The sequence below is a fragment of the Lissotriton helveticus genome, chromosome 8, assembly GCF_964261635.1.
Source record: "Lissotriton helveticus chromosome 8, aLisHel1.1, whole genome shotgun sequence".
In the NCBI taxonomy this organism is placed as follows: Eukaryota; Metazoa; Chordata; class Amphibia; order Caudata; family Salamandridae; genus Lissotriton; species Lissotriton helveticus.
Window position 1 is genome coordinate 1189393205 of NC_136069.1, and position 15838 is coordinate 1189409042.

At 48.3% G+C, this 15838-nt stretch overlaps 1 protein-coding gene across 1 annotated transcript in view; it reads left to right on the top strand.

Moving 5' to 3' along the window:
• The window catches only part of LOC144773228 (E3 SUMO-protein ligase RanBP2-like), a 559200-nt gene that overhangs the window by 322073 nt on the left and 221289 nt on the right, over positions 1-15838 (top strand). Inside the window, exons 18-19 of the mRNA XM_078658126.1 lie at positions 5382-5517; positions 5774-5868. Of these exons, the coding sequence (XP_078514252.1) occupies positions 5382-5517; positions 5774-5868 (231 nt within the window). The remainder of the gene's footprint in view (positions 1-5381; positions 5518-5773; positions 5869-15838) is intronic.

Here is a 15838-nt window from a genome sequence, read left to right on the forward strand (position 1 = left end):
GCCAGTATCCGTTCATGGTTCTTACCTGTGATTTACACTTCCCACCTCCACATTATAATTTATTACTGCTTACTATTTGGATTCAAGCATGTGAATCTATGGCTGATTCAATACTAGAGACAAAACTAATTACTTATCTGTACAAAGTGGTTCGCCTCCAGGATTGATATCTTTCATAGATTCACATGCAACCCTCCGTCCTCCCCTATATGGGTGCACCGTATAGAATACACCCTCCATATTGCCTTTACACTCATCAGAAATCTGAGTTGTGGCGAACCTTGAGATGAAGAGTTCTTCAGGCGTTGCTTACTGATAGGTTGATGTTTGATTCTTATGAAAACGGTGTGAATTTGTTTTTAATGTAATTTATTTAATCTTTACTGTACATTGTTTTCTTTGTACTACTAGCCATAATTATATGTGGGACTACCGCCTTAATGATAGGAAAGGTTCAAGCATGTAAATCTCTAAAAGATGTTTATTCTGGAGAACCACAGTGTACAGGTAACTTATTTTTTCTTGCTGCAGGCCCTATACCTCAGACAAAGAAATGCTATTATTCAAAACATTAAAGTTGCTGGAAAGGTCTACCTCTGTGTGTGTTTATTCAGTGATGAATGGCCAGCCATAATGGTTTTGGTATGATGTTGGATTCAAAGTAGGAGGAATGCTGGCACAAGTGGCTGTAATTGACTGCACAGGAGTTTCTGTGTGGTATTTTTATTGTTCCAGATTAGGGGCATGCTTGTTACTTATGATAATTGTTGGCGATAGCAGATTTGCGATCCTTTTGGGGTCACCGTTCATTAGGATTGAAACTTCTCTCTCAGAGAAGCTGGGAGGCTTTCTGCTTTCTAAGGCTTAATTGCTGTATTGTCGAAGTACCTGACCTCCGATTTCTTTTTTTTTGGGCTTTCTCTTTCTGTGTTCTTGATGAGGTTATTGATGACTCACTTATTTTAAATTAATCACATTTAGAATAGGAAGAGGATTTAAACATGGTGTTCGCAAAATGACATACAGCAGACATGGCGTGAACCATATTAGCTGTTGCCATAATATTTGTTAGGCAACTAGGCCGGATCCAACATGTTTCCATAAATGTACACTTAGTAGCAATATCCTCTTAAGAGGATATGCTTGACGCGAAGACAGTGTTACCATGATCTATTGTCAATTACGATAAAGGGACTTCATATTTATATTCCAGTGCAGGGGATGGTAACAACATGACAGCACATTTGGTTCTGACCTCGAACGACCAAACTCTTTCAACCTATACTAACAGTGAACTTCAAATTCTTGCATGCAAGACTCCCTTCCTGATAGCTGTTCCCTCTGCCCGGAGGTTAGGTGAAATTCCGGTGTTTAGATTGGAAGAGCTGTACATCACATGTCATTATGGCAAGTTTACTGCCAGAATACACCTGAGGTTCACGTTGAAGGTGAAATCAACCACATGGTGTTCTTAAGGGTATTTTTCAAGAAATATATGCCAAAGGTGGAGCAAATCCTTCACACAATGTGCACGAAAAGAGTACACACTACTATGTAGAGTCCCTAGGCACTACCAACTATACCACAACTATTCTCTGTCTCTTGTGAAAGCCTGTCTCCATGTCAATTTGTTGGACTTGCAGCCTATTTTCATAGTACTGAAAGTGTGTGTTTCTTGCTTTCAAGGAGGAATGGGTGCAGTTTCTCACAGAACACAACCGATATTTGATACTGCAACAAAATGTGAGGCATACGGTTGGTTGTAGATCATGTGCCGGGAGGCTTTTGTGCCTTTGGAAGTGGGTGAATCATCAGGGCAGCTTCTTAATCATACAAAACCTAGCAGGATCTCTAAACAGCAGGGAGGACAAACTCAGCCGACATTGCCTACAAGACCACAAATGGTTGCTACACTCTGATGTGACACAGGGCACGTTCCAGCAATGGGTATATCCCTCGTTCCAATTTTTTGCCAACGTAGAGAAATTGCTGTGTCAAAGCTTCTACGCATTGGAGTTCCCAAGGCAGTTCTTGCTCAGAGACGCCTTTAACTTAAACTAGAGCTTAAAACCTCCTGAACCCCTTCCCTGTGCTGCCTCTCATGCCCAGAGTTATGGAAAAGATCTGAAAAGTCATCCTAGTGGCTTCAGACTGTTTGAGGATTGTAGTTCTCGAAACTTCTGGCCATGAGCATCTGTTTTTCAATCCAGCTGCCTTTTCAGAATGATCTCCCATTGCAGTGCAGGGTCCTGCACCCATACCTATACAACTTACACACCATGCCTGGAGACTGAGAGCCGATAGCTGATGGCTTTTAATCTTTCTCCTGATTACCACAGCTCGTCGCATGAATGAATTGTAGGCCCTCTTGGTCCAGCAGCCGTATACCAACTATTTTATGGACAAACTATTTCTTCAGACAAAAGCTATCCTGAACGTTACCACGCCCTTCGATATAGGGCAGTCCATCACCTTACCATCTTTCTTCTCCCCTTCTCACACCTCGATGGAGATTGAACAACTCCATTGACTCAACCCCAAGAGGGCCCTGAGATTCTATATTGACTGCACCAGTGAATATTGGATGACCAATCAACTCTTTGTGGGGTAGGACGTGCATAAGAAGACCTTCTCCAGGTGGATAGTCTTTTGCATCAAGATATGTTATGTGCTGGCAAATTAACATCTTCCGGAAGACTTACACACTCATTCCACCATAGTGAAAGCTGCGACCACTACTCTGCAACGGGGGTTGCCAGTTTTGGACATCTGCCAGGCTGTTAAGTGAGTGTCAGTCCACCTATTCACAAAACACTACTGCCTGGATAGTCTGGTCTTGCTGGAGGTGCATTTTGCCCAGTCTGTCCTGCAGGATTTCCTTCTCCGGGTCATTCCACAGACCCAAGACCTGCAGAGGTACAGATTTGGTAACTTTTCAGATGGTAAGGACTCTTTGGTTAGAAACATTCACAAGGAGAAAACGTTACTTACCTTCAGTAACCCTCTTTCTTGTGGATACTCTAACTTTAGATTCTTCACTGACCCACCCTCCTCCCCAGTCTGTGGAATGGACTCTTTCACTTCATATTAATAAGATTGCATACTGGCCAATCTGAGTTCTAAGGCTTCCAAGTACGACTGCACCAACAGAGATTCAGAAAGAAACGGACGTCAGCATGCGGAGGTTGCGACAATGGAGGGATAGGTTTCCTACATTCACTAATTCGTTTGAACCCTGCAATCTTCGGTACATCATTCTCTGGCACACTGAAAAATGTATTTGAAAGGTACGGAAAGAAAGTAACTGTCATTGACGAGCAGGGATCGCATTTATATGTGACTTGCTCCATTACATATGGGACGGAAGAAACCCAACACAGAGATGCATTGCGTCACTCAGTGGCGCCTGGGAGCACTGCTTTTAAAATTAATTTCCGGATGTAGTCTTTTGCCTGGGAAATATTCTAAAGGTGAGGAACCTGCAGTATTCCAGAGTAGCCACAAGAAAGCATTACTGAAAATAAGTAATGTGTCCTTCACATCCCAATAAACACTAACAAAAAGTAGTACTACTGAAAAAGTTATGCAATTTAAAAAATTATCATTACCTCAACATTGTTCAAACATACGAGGCAATTAAGTTGATAACAGTGGATGAAAAACTACAAGCCCTAAGAAAAACCTCACAGTCATGAGGTCTATCAAATTATCCACACGCTCTACAGTTAATTCAAGTAAATGAGAGAATTGACAAACTTCATACATTTTAATATAATTTTGTATGTCCAACCATTGATTGTTCATTTACACAGAGAACCAAACTGAGCTGTAAATTCAAAAGAGCTCACCAAGCAAGTTGGTACTCCTTAAGGCAGTCTATAACCCTCGCTTATCCCCGTTGTACTTCAAGTAGGGATCGTAAGCTGCCTGTCCGATTCAACACCTAAGATACCAAGGTAACACATTGATCCATAAATGCCCTTTACTTATTGAAGGATGCTACCAAAAAATTGCGAACAACAAAAGACACTTGAAGACCGGAGTAACTCAAGATACATGAAAAGGGGATCTCCGTGTGTAACCCCTCTGATTTTAAGATTGGAGAACTTTGTTTAAGCTCTTCAGGAACAGAAAAATGAAAAAGGTGCATTCAGGTTTACTGGGAAATGTTACAGTGACACAATGTAGTGTCACTCTGGGTTTCCCAAAGTAAACAACATCTTAATGAATGATGACAAATGCCAGATTTAGAGTGCATTGGAGAGTGTCTAACACAGAGCTTTCCCACAAAAGTAATTATCTGGGCAACATTTAGCTGTTCCATCACATTCCTCAGAGCTGGATACAAGCTGAAGACACAGCACATCCTTTATATAACACCCTAGGCCCACATGCCCTAGTGGGAAACAGCACTCCTGCATATGGTGTTAACATCTCATTAGTTCGTCTGATCCAGGCTATAGGGCTTTGTCTTCTATCAGATCCTCATGATCTTAAATCTCAGTAGGCCTCCCTGACGGTTCAACTACAGGAAAATCTTTAATTTATTAGAAGTAAACATGATGTAATCTTGTAAGTAAAGCAAATAAATCGCAAACCGGAATATAGAATGATGATTGTTGAATAATTTTCCTAAGAATCATTTTACCTCCACCAGATGCATTTACCTCCACCAACACATTTGTGGGTGAACCTTAGCTTTGACTATATCGGTGGCTACTCTGTTACCACCTTCGCCAAACCTCTCAGACGGAGTAAGAGCTGTCTTAGAAATGGCTTTATTTCCACCCACCCAGTCTGGATGGGCCAACATATAGCTATTGTTTACTGTCCGTCACTGTCGGGAAAACCCTGGCTCAGAGGGACAGTAAAATGTAAATAATGGTCTCCTTGCCTTAGGCAATGACTCATGGTGAGGGGAGCATTACTTTCTTTATTTTCAACAAGAAAATCCTGTTTGAAGATTTTCTTTTTGAAAATAAAACTGTTTGGGCAGTGCTGCGTCATGCTGTCACAGCCTTGTACTAAACAGCGATATACATTGACAGTAAGCACTGTGCCGGTGGTTCCTGTCAATGTTTATAAATGACCGCCTGCTTGGCGGTTATTTATAAATTTGCCGTGCGGTCCCACCGCCATGGAGACGGAGTTATTTACTCCGTCCCCATGGTGAAACGTCGGGCCGGCCTTCAAAATATAAATTCGTCCCAAAGTCCTGGAGCTATAAAAAACAGTAACCTGTTAGGATTCATTGTAAGGACTAAATCTATCATTCATAATTTGTTTTAGTTTAAATATCACAATATTTCCAGTACTGTACTTGCATATTGCCTTTGATTATTACACCTACTGTTTAATGTTTTATTTATTTTATCCAATAGAATGAGGTTCGTGAATTGAAACTCAGTTACAGTGGCAATGTACACTCTAGCCGATGGCCTTCTGAGGGTTTTGGAACAGAGCTTATGCCAGATAGTTATCAAGGGACCCCAAGCTTTCATGGTACCCCCCTAACAGGTAAATGTATGTTAGTGTTTAAGAAAATAAATTACATAAATTAAATGGCTTATTCACTTGTCACACTTTTTAAGCTGCACTAAGCTGTAGATTGTTTATTTGTGATACAATACTACTTATTCTAATGAAACCAAGCCTGGTTTCTACAAAGTTGTAGTTACACGGTTTGTTTTTGTGGGAACTTGAAATACAATAATAATCATTTTCAATTACTTATGTCTGCAGTGTATTATTAACCCTTTTCCTATGTTTTCAGTTTCTACCCAGGCAGCAGCTGGGTATTACAATCAGGCACCAGCTTACAACTCCAAATACCTGCTTAGAACAGCAACCAGTGACACACCAGCAAAGGTAAAGTAAAAAATAACTCCATATTGAATTGATTAGCTTCTAGCACATGCTAATGACTCCTGCTAGACTGAGAAATGTATGCACCTATTTTTGTTTGAGTCTCCCTTCATTTTCTTCGTGTTTCCCTTTTATATGAGCCTGAATTGTGCTCCGTAGGTCCCAGAAATGAAAGATGTTGAAGTCAGATCTGTGAGGGAAGCCTACCTTTCGTGGAGGGAACTCTGGGTTAGACATAGATTTGTCACCCAGAACCTCTGGATTGCCTGTTGGAATCACTATATAAGTAAAGGCAGAAAGCAACTAAAGGACATGGGACTTCCAGCCATCAGGACAAAGAAGAAGTGAATGAGACATAAACAATCCCTTGGGTGAAGCTGATATTCTTCTGTTCTTATTTCCGTAGTGCTTGACATATTTAAGAAGCATTTCAGATACTGAATATTACAATTTCATTCCAGTTTCAACTTGGGCTTTGATTGTATGCAGTTTGGCATATGAATGGATTGTGCCCATCCGTATGGGCTACATTTTTATACGTATTCCAACAGTTTTGTTATTTTTAGTTGTTATTGTATACATGTGGTAATTCTGCATACGATGCTTGGAAGGTTTACCCCCTTGACTGCCCAATTGACATGCTTTCTGCCATGGATGCAGCAAGCCCAATCATGTACTATATATCATAGAAACCAACAATCTAAATACTCAGGTCAAGTTTTCTTGATCTCAAGTAAAAAAGCAGCAATACTCTTTGGACAAATGCATTCCAGCTAATTATTTCACCATGCTCTAATTACCATTTCCTTTGAAACCACGAGAAAAAGCAGTTATGGCCTAGGTTCAAAATTATATTAAAGCAATGACAAACTGTACCATCTCAACTGGATACTGACCAGGTGTGATATCACCCTGGAGATTTGGAGGCTGGACTGAGTATGTGGTGGTGCTCATTGTTGAGCTACAAGCGTATACCAAAAGGGTTCACTTAATAGGGTTCACCTCTTTTCCCCTGTTAATGTCACACATAAGAGAGCTAGAAGCCAGAAATGTTATTCTTTGGCTGCTCTTCTCTCAGCAAATCTATTATTCCACATAACCTTCTCATACAGTAAACCTGCTGAAACCAAAAGAGTATATGTATTTGAGGTGGATTTCCAGGGTGGACCAAACCTGACTAATACAAATAATAGTAGTCTTCTGAGTTACTTTTTTATCATTAGATCTTGGTTGACAGTGTATCTGTCTGGTTGGCCTATTGCTTTCTATCCTTGTAAATGGATGTATGACGGAATCAACCATGCCTTAACAACACATTTTGAACATGCATGCCTTTACCACAAACTTTTTTATCACACATATGCCTTTACCACGAAAATGTACGTTTTTTTTAACATGCATGTATAAACACTTCATATGTTTGTGCACATATAAAGAGATTATACTTTCACTTATTGTTGTCTGACAATATTGCCTGTGTCAGTGTTGTAAAGAGCTCTGATACCCTTGGGTCTTGTCAACGCTGTATACAACTCTCTATATAAAAAAAAATATATATATATATATATCTCCAGTGAAGTGCACTCGCAACAAGTTCAAATTTATTAGGCAGAAGAACAATTCTGGTAAATAACACTTGAAGGCAGTACAGTGCCTGTCACGTTTCTGACCTTTCGTCCTTTCTCAAAGACAGTAGGCATAGCCACGCAGTCGTACATGTGGGTCTCCCAGTGAGTTGCATCCCTGGATTGGAAGTCTAAATATGACCCTCGTGGGTTACCAAAAATAAACATGCTTAGTTTCTATCCTACTCCACTCAACGCCACGCAACTCTACGCCACGCTACTCTGCACCACTGTATTTTAAGCCACACAACTCTAATCTGAAACTCTAATCCACTGCACACTAGGCCCCTCTACACCATTGCCCTTTACGTCACTGCACTTTACGCCACTCTATTCTACTTTGCTCCACTGTACTATACGCCACTGTTCTCTATAGCACTTTATTCTGCAACACTCTACCCCACTGCACTCTGAGCCAATGCACTCTGCGCCACCCCCACTCCACAATACTCTACATGACTGCAGTCTCCGCCACTGAACTCTATACTGCTCTACTTCACTGCACTCTGAGCCACTGCTCTCTACTCTGCACCACTCGACTCTATGCCAATGCACTCTACATCAATACACTCTACACCACTTTACTCTGCATCATTCCACTCTGCCACTGAACTCTACTCTTCGCCACTGCACTCCATCCTGAGCCACACCACTCTACCCCATTGCACTCTATGCCACTGCATTCTGCACTGTGCCACTTTACTCTACTCTGCACCACTTTACGTTAATCTACCCTACATCACCGCACTCCACACCACTTTACTCAAAACCAGTGCACTCTATGCCAATCTACTCTGCACCACTGTACTTTACACCACTTCCCCCTAGGCCACTCGGTGATACGCCTCTCTACGACGCCACACTTTATGATACTCCACTCTGACGCTCTACTCCATTAAATTCTACTCCACTCTATGACACTACTGCACTCTGACACTCTACAACACTACTCCACTCTACAACTCTCTATGCACCCCCCACACCCTTCTTTTAAGAGAAGGGACTCCGTGCCTTGAGGCTGAAGGAGGTGAGAGATGTCACCTTGCGCCCAAGCACTGCAGCTGCTTACTTGTATAAACACTGCATGTGTGTGTAACCTGGCCTCAAGGTGTTGAAAACACGCATTACTTGTTGGCAGTATCCACTTCATTTGTGAGAAAGACTCAGTGGGAGTAGGGTGTTATCTTTGTGTCATTTCTCTGAGGAAGAAAAGAGAACTTCACTCCATTAAGCCTTATGTTGCCTAATGACCTGCACATTTGCCATGCTTTTGTGCTTTGAAGCCGGATATGAAGAACACCAGCCGAAAGCAAACCTACATTAACAGCAAGCTTTCTGTTGAACAAAAAACACCCACCATCCTTTGTTTGGTGTCTGCGTGCACTTCAAGATGCAACACCAGGTTCCATGTCGAATCTCATTTTAAGAATAGTGTTCCTTTGAGCCATTGTTAATCTCAAATGCACATTCATATGTAGAAAACGTATGTGATGTATAATAAAGTCAAACGCAGCAAAAATTGTTTTTCATGTTTCTTCAGGATAGATAGTTTTAGTAAAATAGGCATGTTCCAAATCAAGAGCATAGCATTACTACCTGTGATGTAACTGCCTGTTATGTCATTGCGAGTTACATATGCTAATTAGTCTCCTCACTATTTTTCTTAGGACTTGTGCCCTTCATAAAGTGTTTGGTTATGGTAAATTGGGCACTGGCATATTAATGGCCCACAATAAATTGCTTGTCGGCGTGTATCCATAACCAACACACAACATTTTTCTGTGGTAGAAAGAGTAATTATATTTTCTTATTGCATTGCCTTAAAGTAGACATATTGTAGGGATAAAAGTTTAAATACCAATCGTTGACAAAGCCAGTAGGTCTCGCCAATGTGAGATCTATTGGCTTTGGTGGAGTGGAGTGGCATTGTATGGAGTGACATTGTGCTGAGTGGTGTAGAGTGACACTGCTTAGTGTGGGGCGGCATGGTATGGAGTTGTATTTGGTGGAGTGTAGTGGCAATGTGTATGGTGGAGTAGATTGACATAAAGTGGCATGCCACAAAACACTTCAACACCTAGTCCGGTTTAGTAAGCACATATAAACAAAATTACAGTTGAGTGGAGCAAGTGGTATTGATTGGAGTGGCAGTGTGTAGCATGAAGTGGCACTGTGTGGAGTGCCTCTGCGTGTAGTGACATGGAGCAGAGTGGAGTAGCATTGTGTGGAGTAGAGTGTTCTTGTGTAGCATCAATTGGTGTTGAATGGAGTGGAGTGACATTGTGTGGATTGGAATTGTGTGGTGTGGAGTGAAAAAATTTGGCATTGTGTAGAGTGGCATTTAGTGTAGTGGCATTGTCAGGGGTAGTGTACGCTATATAAATATAATTATAAATGTGTGGCATGGAGTGGCATTGCATTGCGTGGCTTGCAGTGGCATTGCGTGGCTTGCAGTGGCATGGCGTGGCTTGCAGTGGCATGGCGTGGCTTGCAGTGGCATGGCGTGGCTTGCAGTGGCATTGCGTGGCTTGCAGTGGCATTGTGTGGCTTGCAGTGGCATTGTGTGGCTTGGAGCGGCTTTGTGTGACATGGAGTAGAATTGTGTGGCTTGGAGTGACATGGAATGAAATTGTGTGGCGTGAAGTGAATTTGTATGGCGTGGAATTGTGTGCAGTGGTGTTGTGTAAAGTGAATTTGTGTGGTGTGAAGTCCCATTGATCTGAAAGAAACAGGTTAGTATTAGATTCCTTACCTTAGAATATCCCCAGGCGTCAGTCTGGATCCGGAAACTTTTGCGTAGCAGTACCCCTGCGCGTCGGTAGGCGTCGTCTGCAGGCGTCCCCTGCGGCTCCGCGTCGTCGGCGTCGTGATGACGTCGCTGGAGTATATAGACGCCGCCTCCGCGCGCTGACGTCAGTTCTTCTTTTTTCCGCGCCAGTTAGCGCAGATCCGAAGAGCAGTACTCCGGTCTTTGACCAAGTTTTTGTTATATCTAACTCTTCTTCAGGTGCCGGTAGGATGCCCGGTTTTAAAAGTTGCGACGGGTGCGACCGCCTGATGTCGGTCACCGACCACCATCGACTCTGCCTCCGGTGTCTGGGCCCGGACCACGACGTGGAGTCCTGCGTCGACTGCCGGGCCTTGACGAGTAAGGCTAGGCGGGAGCGGTCCCGCAAGCTGCTCGAGCTCCGGGTGTCGGCCCCGCGTCGAGAGCGGTCCCGGTCCGGTCGGAGGTCGAGGGAGCGGTCGAGAGAACGATCGCGGAGCCGCCATGAGCGCTCCGGTTGTCGCCACCATTCCTCCGGTTCCTCAGGTAAGCGACACAAGAAGTCGGGGCGTCGTCATCGTACCCCCGACTCCCCCCGACGCCCGCGTGATGCGGCCGGGGGTTCGGGTGGCCCCACCCCCGCGGCCCCGCGTGGGTCGCCGACGCAGTCTGCCCCATACCCGTCGGTCCCTGGGGAAGGCGCGTCGCGCGAGGAGATTGAGGAGTTCCTCATGGCTATGAGGGCGATGTCTCCTCCGGCGGGGCCTACGGCGCCTGCGGGCCCGTCGGTCCCGTCTGGGGGCCCGAGCGGTTCGGGTGCACCTGCCCCGACGCCGCCGGCGGCTCCGGCCCCGACGCCGCCGGCGGCTCCGGACCCGGCGCCGCTGGGCCCTTCAGGGTCGTCGCCGGCTGGTCAACCGGCCTCTCCGGCGCCGATTCCATCGGGGCAACCCGTGGTGCCGCCTCCGCGCGGCGCCGTGACTCCGCCGTCGGTTCCGGCCGGCGTCGGGGCTCCGGCGCCGACGCCGCGCGGCGCCACCCCCATTCCCTCTCTGACTCCTGACGTGGAGTCGGACCGGCATCGTCCGACGCCGAGTCCGGCGCCGTTGGGGCCCCTTGGCTCCGAGGAGCCGGTCTATATCGTCGACTCGAACTATGGCGATGAGGACGATTATGGTGAGGGTTGGGAGGGGTCTGAGGACCCTTTGTCACGAGCATGCCAGTACGACGTGGACTGGGTAGGTGACTTAGGTGATGCCAGTGGTCTGGACGAGTCGCCTAACCCTGGGTTTGTCTCGCCTCCCACTGTGGCGTCGGAGGCTGGGGCTGCCTATTCAGTGGTACTGATGAGGGCTGCCAAGGCCTTGAGCCTTGAGCTCCCCGTTGCTAAGGTGAAGCCTAACATCCTCACCGAGGTATTCAAACCGCAGTCATGCCTACAGGAGCCTCTGCTGCCGTTTAATGACGCCCTGACGGATGTCCTTTTGGGCACCTGGTCCAAGCCCGCTTCCGGTTCACCTGTTGACCGAAACGTTGCCAGGCGTCACCGTCCGTGTTCGGACGACCCTGCCTTCCTCTCCACCCATCCCTCCCTGGAGAGTCTGGTGATCCAAGCCTCCACTTCCCAGTCCGCATTCCCGACGGCCCCGCCCGATCGGGAATCTAAGCGATATGACCAATTTGGCAAGAAGGTCTTTTCGTCTTTGAGTGCAGGACTGCGGTCTTGCAATACCGCATGCCTCTTAGGCCGCTACACCCACTCTCTGTGGGATACGGTCGCGGAGTGTCTGCCGCAATGCCCGCAGGAGGTGCGGGACAAGCTCAACCAGGCCTTGATTGAAGGCCGGGACGCAGCGAGGTATTCCATACGGTGTGGTCTTGACACGACCGACTCGCTGGGACGGGCTATGTCCACGACGGTGGCGATTCGTCGCCATGCTTGGCTGAGATCCGCCAACTTCTCGCCGGATGTCCAGAATGCCCTCATGGACATGCCTTTCGATGGCAGTCGCCTGTTCGGTGACAAAGCGGACAACGCGCTTGAGCGCTTCAAGGACTCCAGGGTCACGGCCAAGTCCTTTTGGGTCTTTCGACCCAGCGCCAGCAGACGGGTTCGTTTCGCTCCTTTCGTGGCCACGGAAGGGGCGGTCCCACGCGTGCTGCCAGCCACGCACCGCAGAACGCTCCTCAGCGCGGTGGCGGCCGTGGATTCCGCCGGGGTGGCGGTAGGGGACAGCGGCGAGGCCAGTCCACACCTCCCCCCGCAGCAGCCTCCAAATCTTCCTAGTCCGAGCTTTCGGGCCCATGTGACGCCAGTGGGTGGCAGGGTTCGCCATCACCACTCCCGCTGGCGCACGATCACGTCGGACAGGTGGGTGCTGCAGCTCGTCCGAAGGGGCTACTCCCTCCCCTTCGAGACCGCTCCTCCAGCCATGCCACCGCAGAACCACCGTGTGTCGGGGGACCACTTGACACTTCTGCAGGAGGAAGTTACGGCCCTCTTGGCCAAGGGGGCCATCGAGCGCGTTCCTGGGCCAGAAGTAGGGTGTGGTTGCTACTCCCACTACTTTCTGGTACCCAAGAAGGACAAAGGGGGCCTACGTCTTATCTTGGACCTACGGAACGTCAACGGCTTCCTCCGAAAGGAGAAGTTCAAGATGTTGACTTTGGCTCAGGTCTTGGCTGCTCTAGACCCACAAGACTGGATGGTAGCGTTGGACTTGCAGGATGCGTATTTTCACATCCCCGTCCTGCCGGCCCACCGGCGTTACCTGCGGTTCACGGTAGGCCAAGAGCACTTTCAGTTTATCGTGCTCCCATTCGGCCTTACCAGCGCCCCACGGGTGTTCACGAAAGTGATGGCGGTGGTCGCAGCTCATCTGCGCCGGTTAGGGGTTTCAGTCTTCCCCTACCTCGACGACTGGTTGTTGAAGGCGGGCTCGCCCCAAACAGTCGTCCACCACCTTCAGATGACGGCAGACCTCCTGCACGAGCTGGGGTTTTCCATCAATGTGCCGAAATCACACCTGTGTCCCTCTCAAAAGCTCCTTTTCATCGGAGCGGTTCTCGACTCGGCGCAGTTTCGGGTTTATCCTCCGGAACGGCGGGTCTGGGATATTCAGGCTCTGATTCCCATCTTTCAGCCGTTGTCCCGGGTTTCGGTCAGGTTGACGCTGCGGCTTCTGGGGCTGATGGCCTCCTGCATCCTTCTGGTGCATCACGCCAGATGGCGGATGCGGGCTCTGCAGTGGGACCTGAAGTTTCAGTGGGCCCAGCATCAGGGCAACCTGTCCGACCATGTCCTGATCTCGGAGGGCACTGCGAGACAGTTGCAGTGGTGGCTTACGGACCGCGCTTGGGTCAGGGGCAGATCCCTCTCCCTTCCCCAACCGGAGCACGTAGTTGTGACGGACGCGTCCCTCCAGGGCTGGGGAGGCCACTTGGGAGAGGCGGAGATCAGAGGCATCTGGTCTCCGGCGGAGTCCCGGCTCCATATCAACATGTTGGAGCTGCGGGCGATTCGTCTAGCACTGAAGGCATTCCTCCCCTTTGTCAACGGCAGTGTAGTGCAGGTGTTCACGGACAACACCACCGCCATGTGGTACTGCAACAAACAGGGCGGTGTGGGGTCGTGGACCCTTTGCCAGGAGGCTCTGCGCCTCTGGCAATGGCTGGAACGTCAGGGCGTGACTCTGACGGTTCAACACCTGGCAGGTTCTCTGAACGCCAGGGCGGACGAACTCAGCCGTCGGTGCTCGGTGGATCACAAATGGCGTCTGAACTCGGACGTGGCGAACGGCCTCTTTCAGCAATGGGGAGAGCCTTGGTTAGATCTATTCGCCACAGAAGAGAACGCGCAATGTCATCAGTTCTGCGCGTTGAAGTTTCCAAGACGGCACTCGCTCGGCGACGCCTTTCGGCGCGAGTGGAGTTGCGGTCTGTTGTACGCCTTTCCGCCTATACCACTTCTGCCCAGAGTGCTGAAGAAGATCAGGCGCGACCAGGCCCAAGTTATCCTTGTGGCTCCGGACTGGGCTCGAAGATACTGGTATCCCGAGCTACTCAGCATGTCAGTCGGTCCCTCGATCCGCCTGCCCCTTCAGGAGGACCTTCTGTCGCAGCAGCAGGGGACGGTCCTCCACCCGAACCTGTCCAGCCTCCACCTCCATGCGTGGAGATTGAGCGGCGACAGTTGAGGCCATTCGACTTGCCTCCTGAAGTCTGTGATGTGATTCTGGCAGCCAGGCGTCCCTCCACAAAGTCGGTATACGCCTGCCGGTGGAACAGATTTGTGGCATGGTGCACAGCAAAGGCTGTGGATCCCCTTTCTGCCCCTCTTTCCGAGGTTCTCCTCTTCCTTCTTTCTCTTGCCCAGCAGGGCTCTGCTCTGGGCACTATCAAGGGCTACCTTTCTGCCCTTTCCGCCTTCTTAAGGCTTCCTGATCAGCCATCCTTATTCAAGTCCCCTATTGTACTGAGATTCTTGAAAGGCATCACGCACATGTATCCACCTGTTCCGTTCGTGATGCCTCAGTGGGACTTGAACCTGGTTCTGACATTCTTGATGTGTGCTCCCTTTGAGCCGCTTCATTCCTGTCCTCTCCGTCTTCTCACTTTAAAGACGGCCTTCCTGGTTGCCATCACCTCTGCCAGGAGAGTGAGTGAGCTCCAGGCTCTTTCTGTTAAACCTCCTTTCTTGTCCGTTCATCCTGACAAGGTGGTTCTTAGAACTAGACCTTCTTTCCTGCCCAAAGTAGTTTCTGCTTTTCACATCGGGCAGTCCATCACCTTACCCTCCTTCTTCCCGCCTCCGCATCCTTCAAAAGATGAAGAGCGGCTCCATCGTCTGGACCCAAAACGTGCGCTTTCATTTTATATGGATCGCACACGCCAGTTCCGGGTGGATGACCAACTGTTTGTTGGCTACGTGGGTGAGAAGAAGGGAAGGGCGGTACAGAAACGAACCATCTCTCGGTGGGTCGTCCTGTGCATCAAAGCATGCTACTCTTTGGCTCAGAAGGAGCCTCCTGTTGGGCTGAGGGCCCATTCCACTCGGGCCACGGCGGCTACTACTGCCCTGGGCCGGGGAGTCCCTTTGCAGGACATTTGCCAGGCGGCTACGTGGGCCTCGCTGCACACCTTTGCGAGGCATTACTGCCTGGACAGTCCAGTCCGGAGGGACGGCTTGTTTGGCCGTTCGGTCCTCCAGGATTTTCTGGTGTAGGATTGTATTGGTTCGCAGACCCACCACCGGGGTTGGTATTGCTGGGGTATCTATTCTAAGGTAAGGAATCTAATACTAACCTGTTTCTTTCAGATGAACAAGTTACTTACCTTCGGTAACGATATATCTGTAAGAAACAGTAGTTAGTATTAGATTCCTTACCGCCCCACCCATCCTCCCCGTTCTGCGAACTGATACCTAGGGTTACGGACGTCCCTTTCAGGGCCCTAGTTTCATTTGGCACCAGTGTTAGTTCTCACATGGCTCTGCGTGTTCTGGCGCGGAAAAGCTGTGTGCAAAGAACTGACGTCAGCGCGCGGAGGCGGCGTCTATATACTCCAGCGACGTCATCACGGC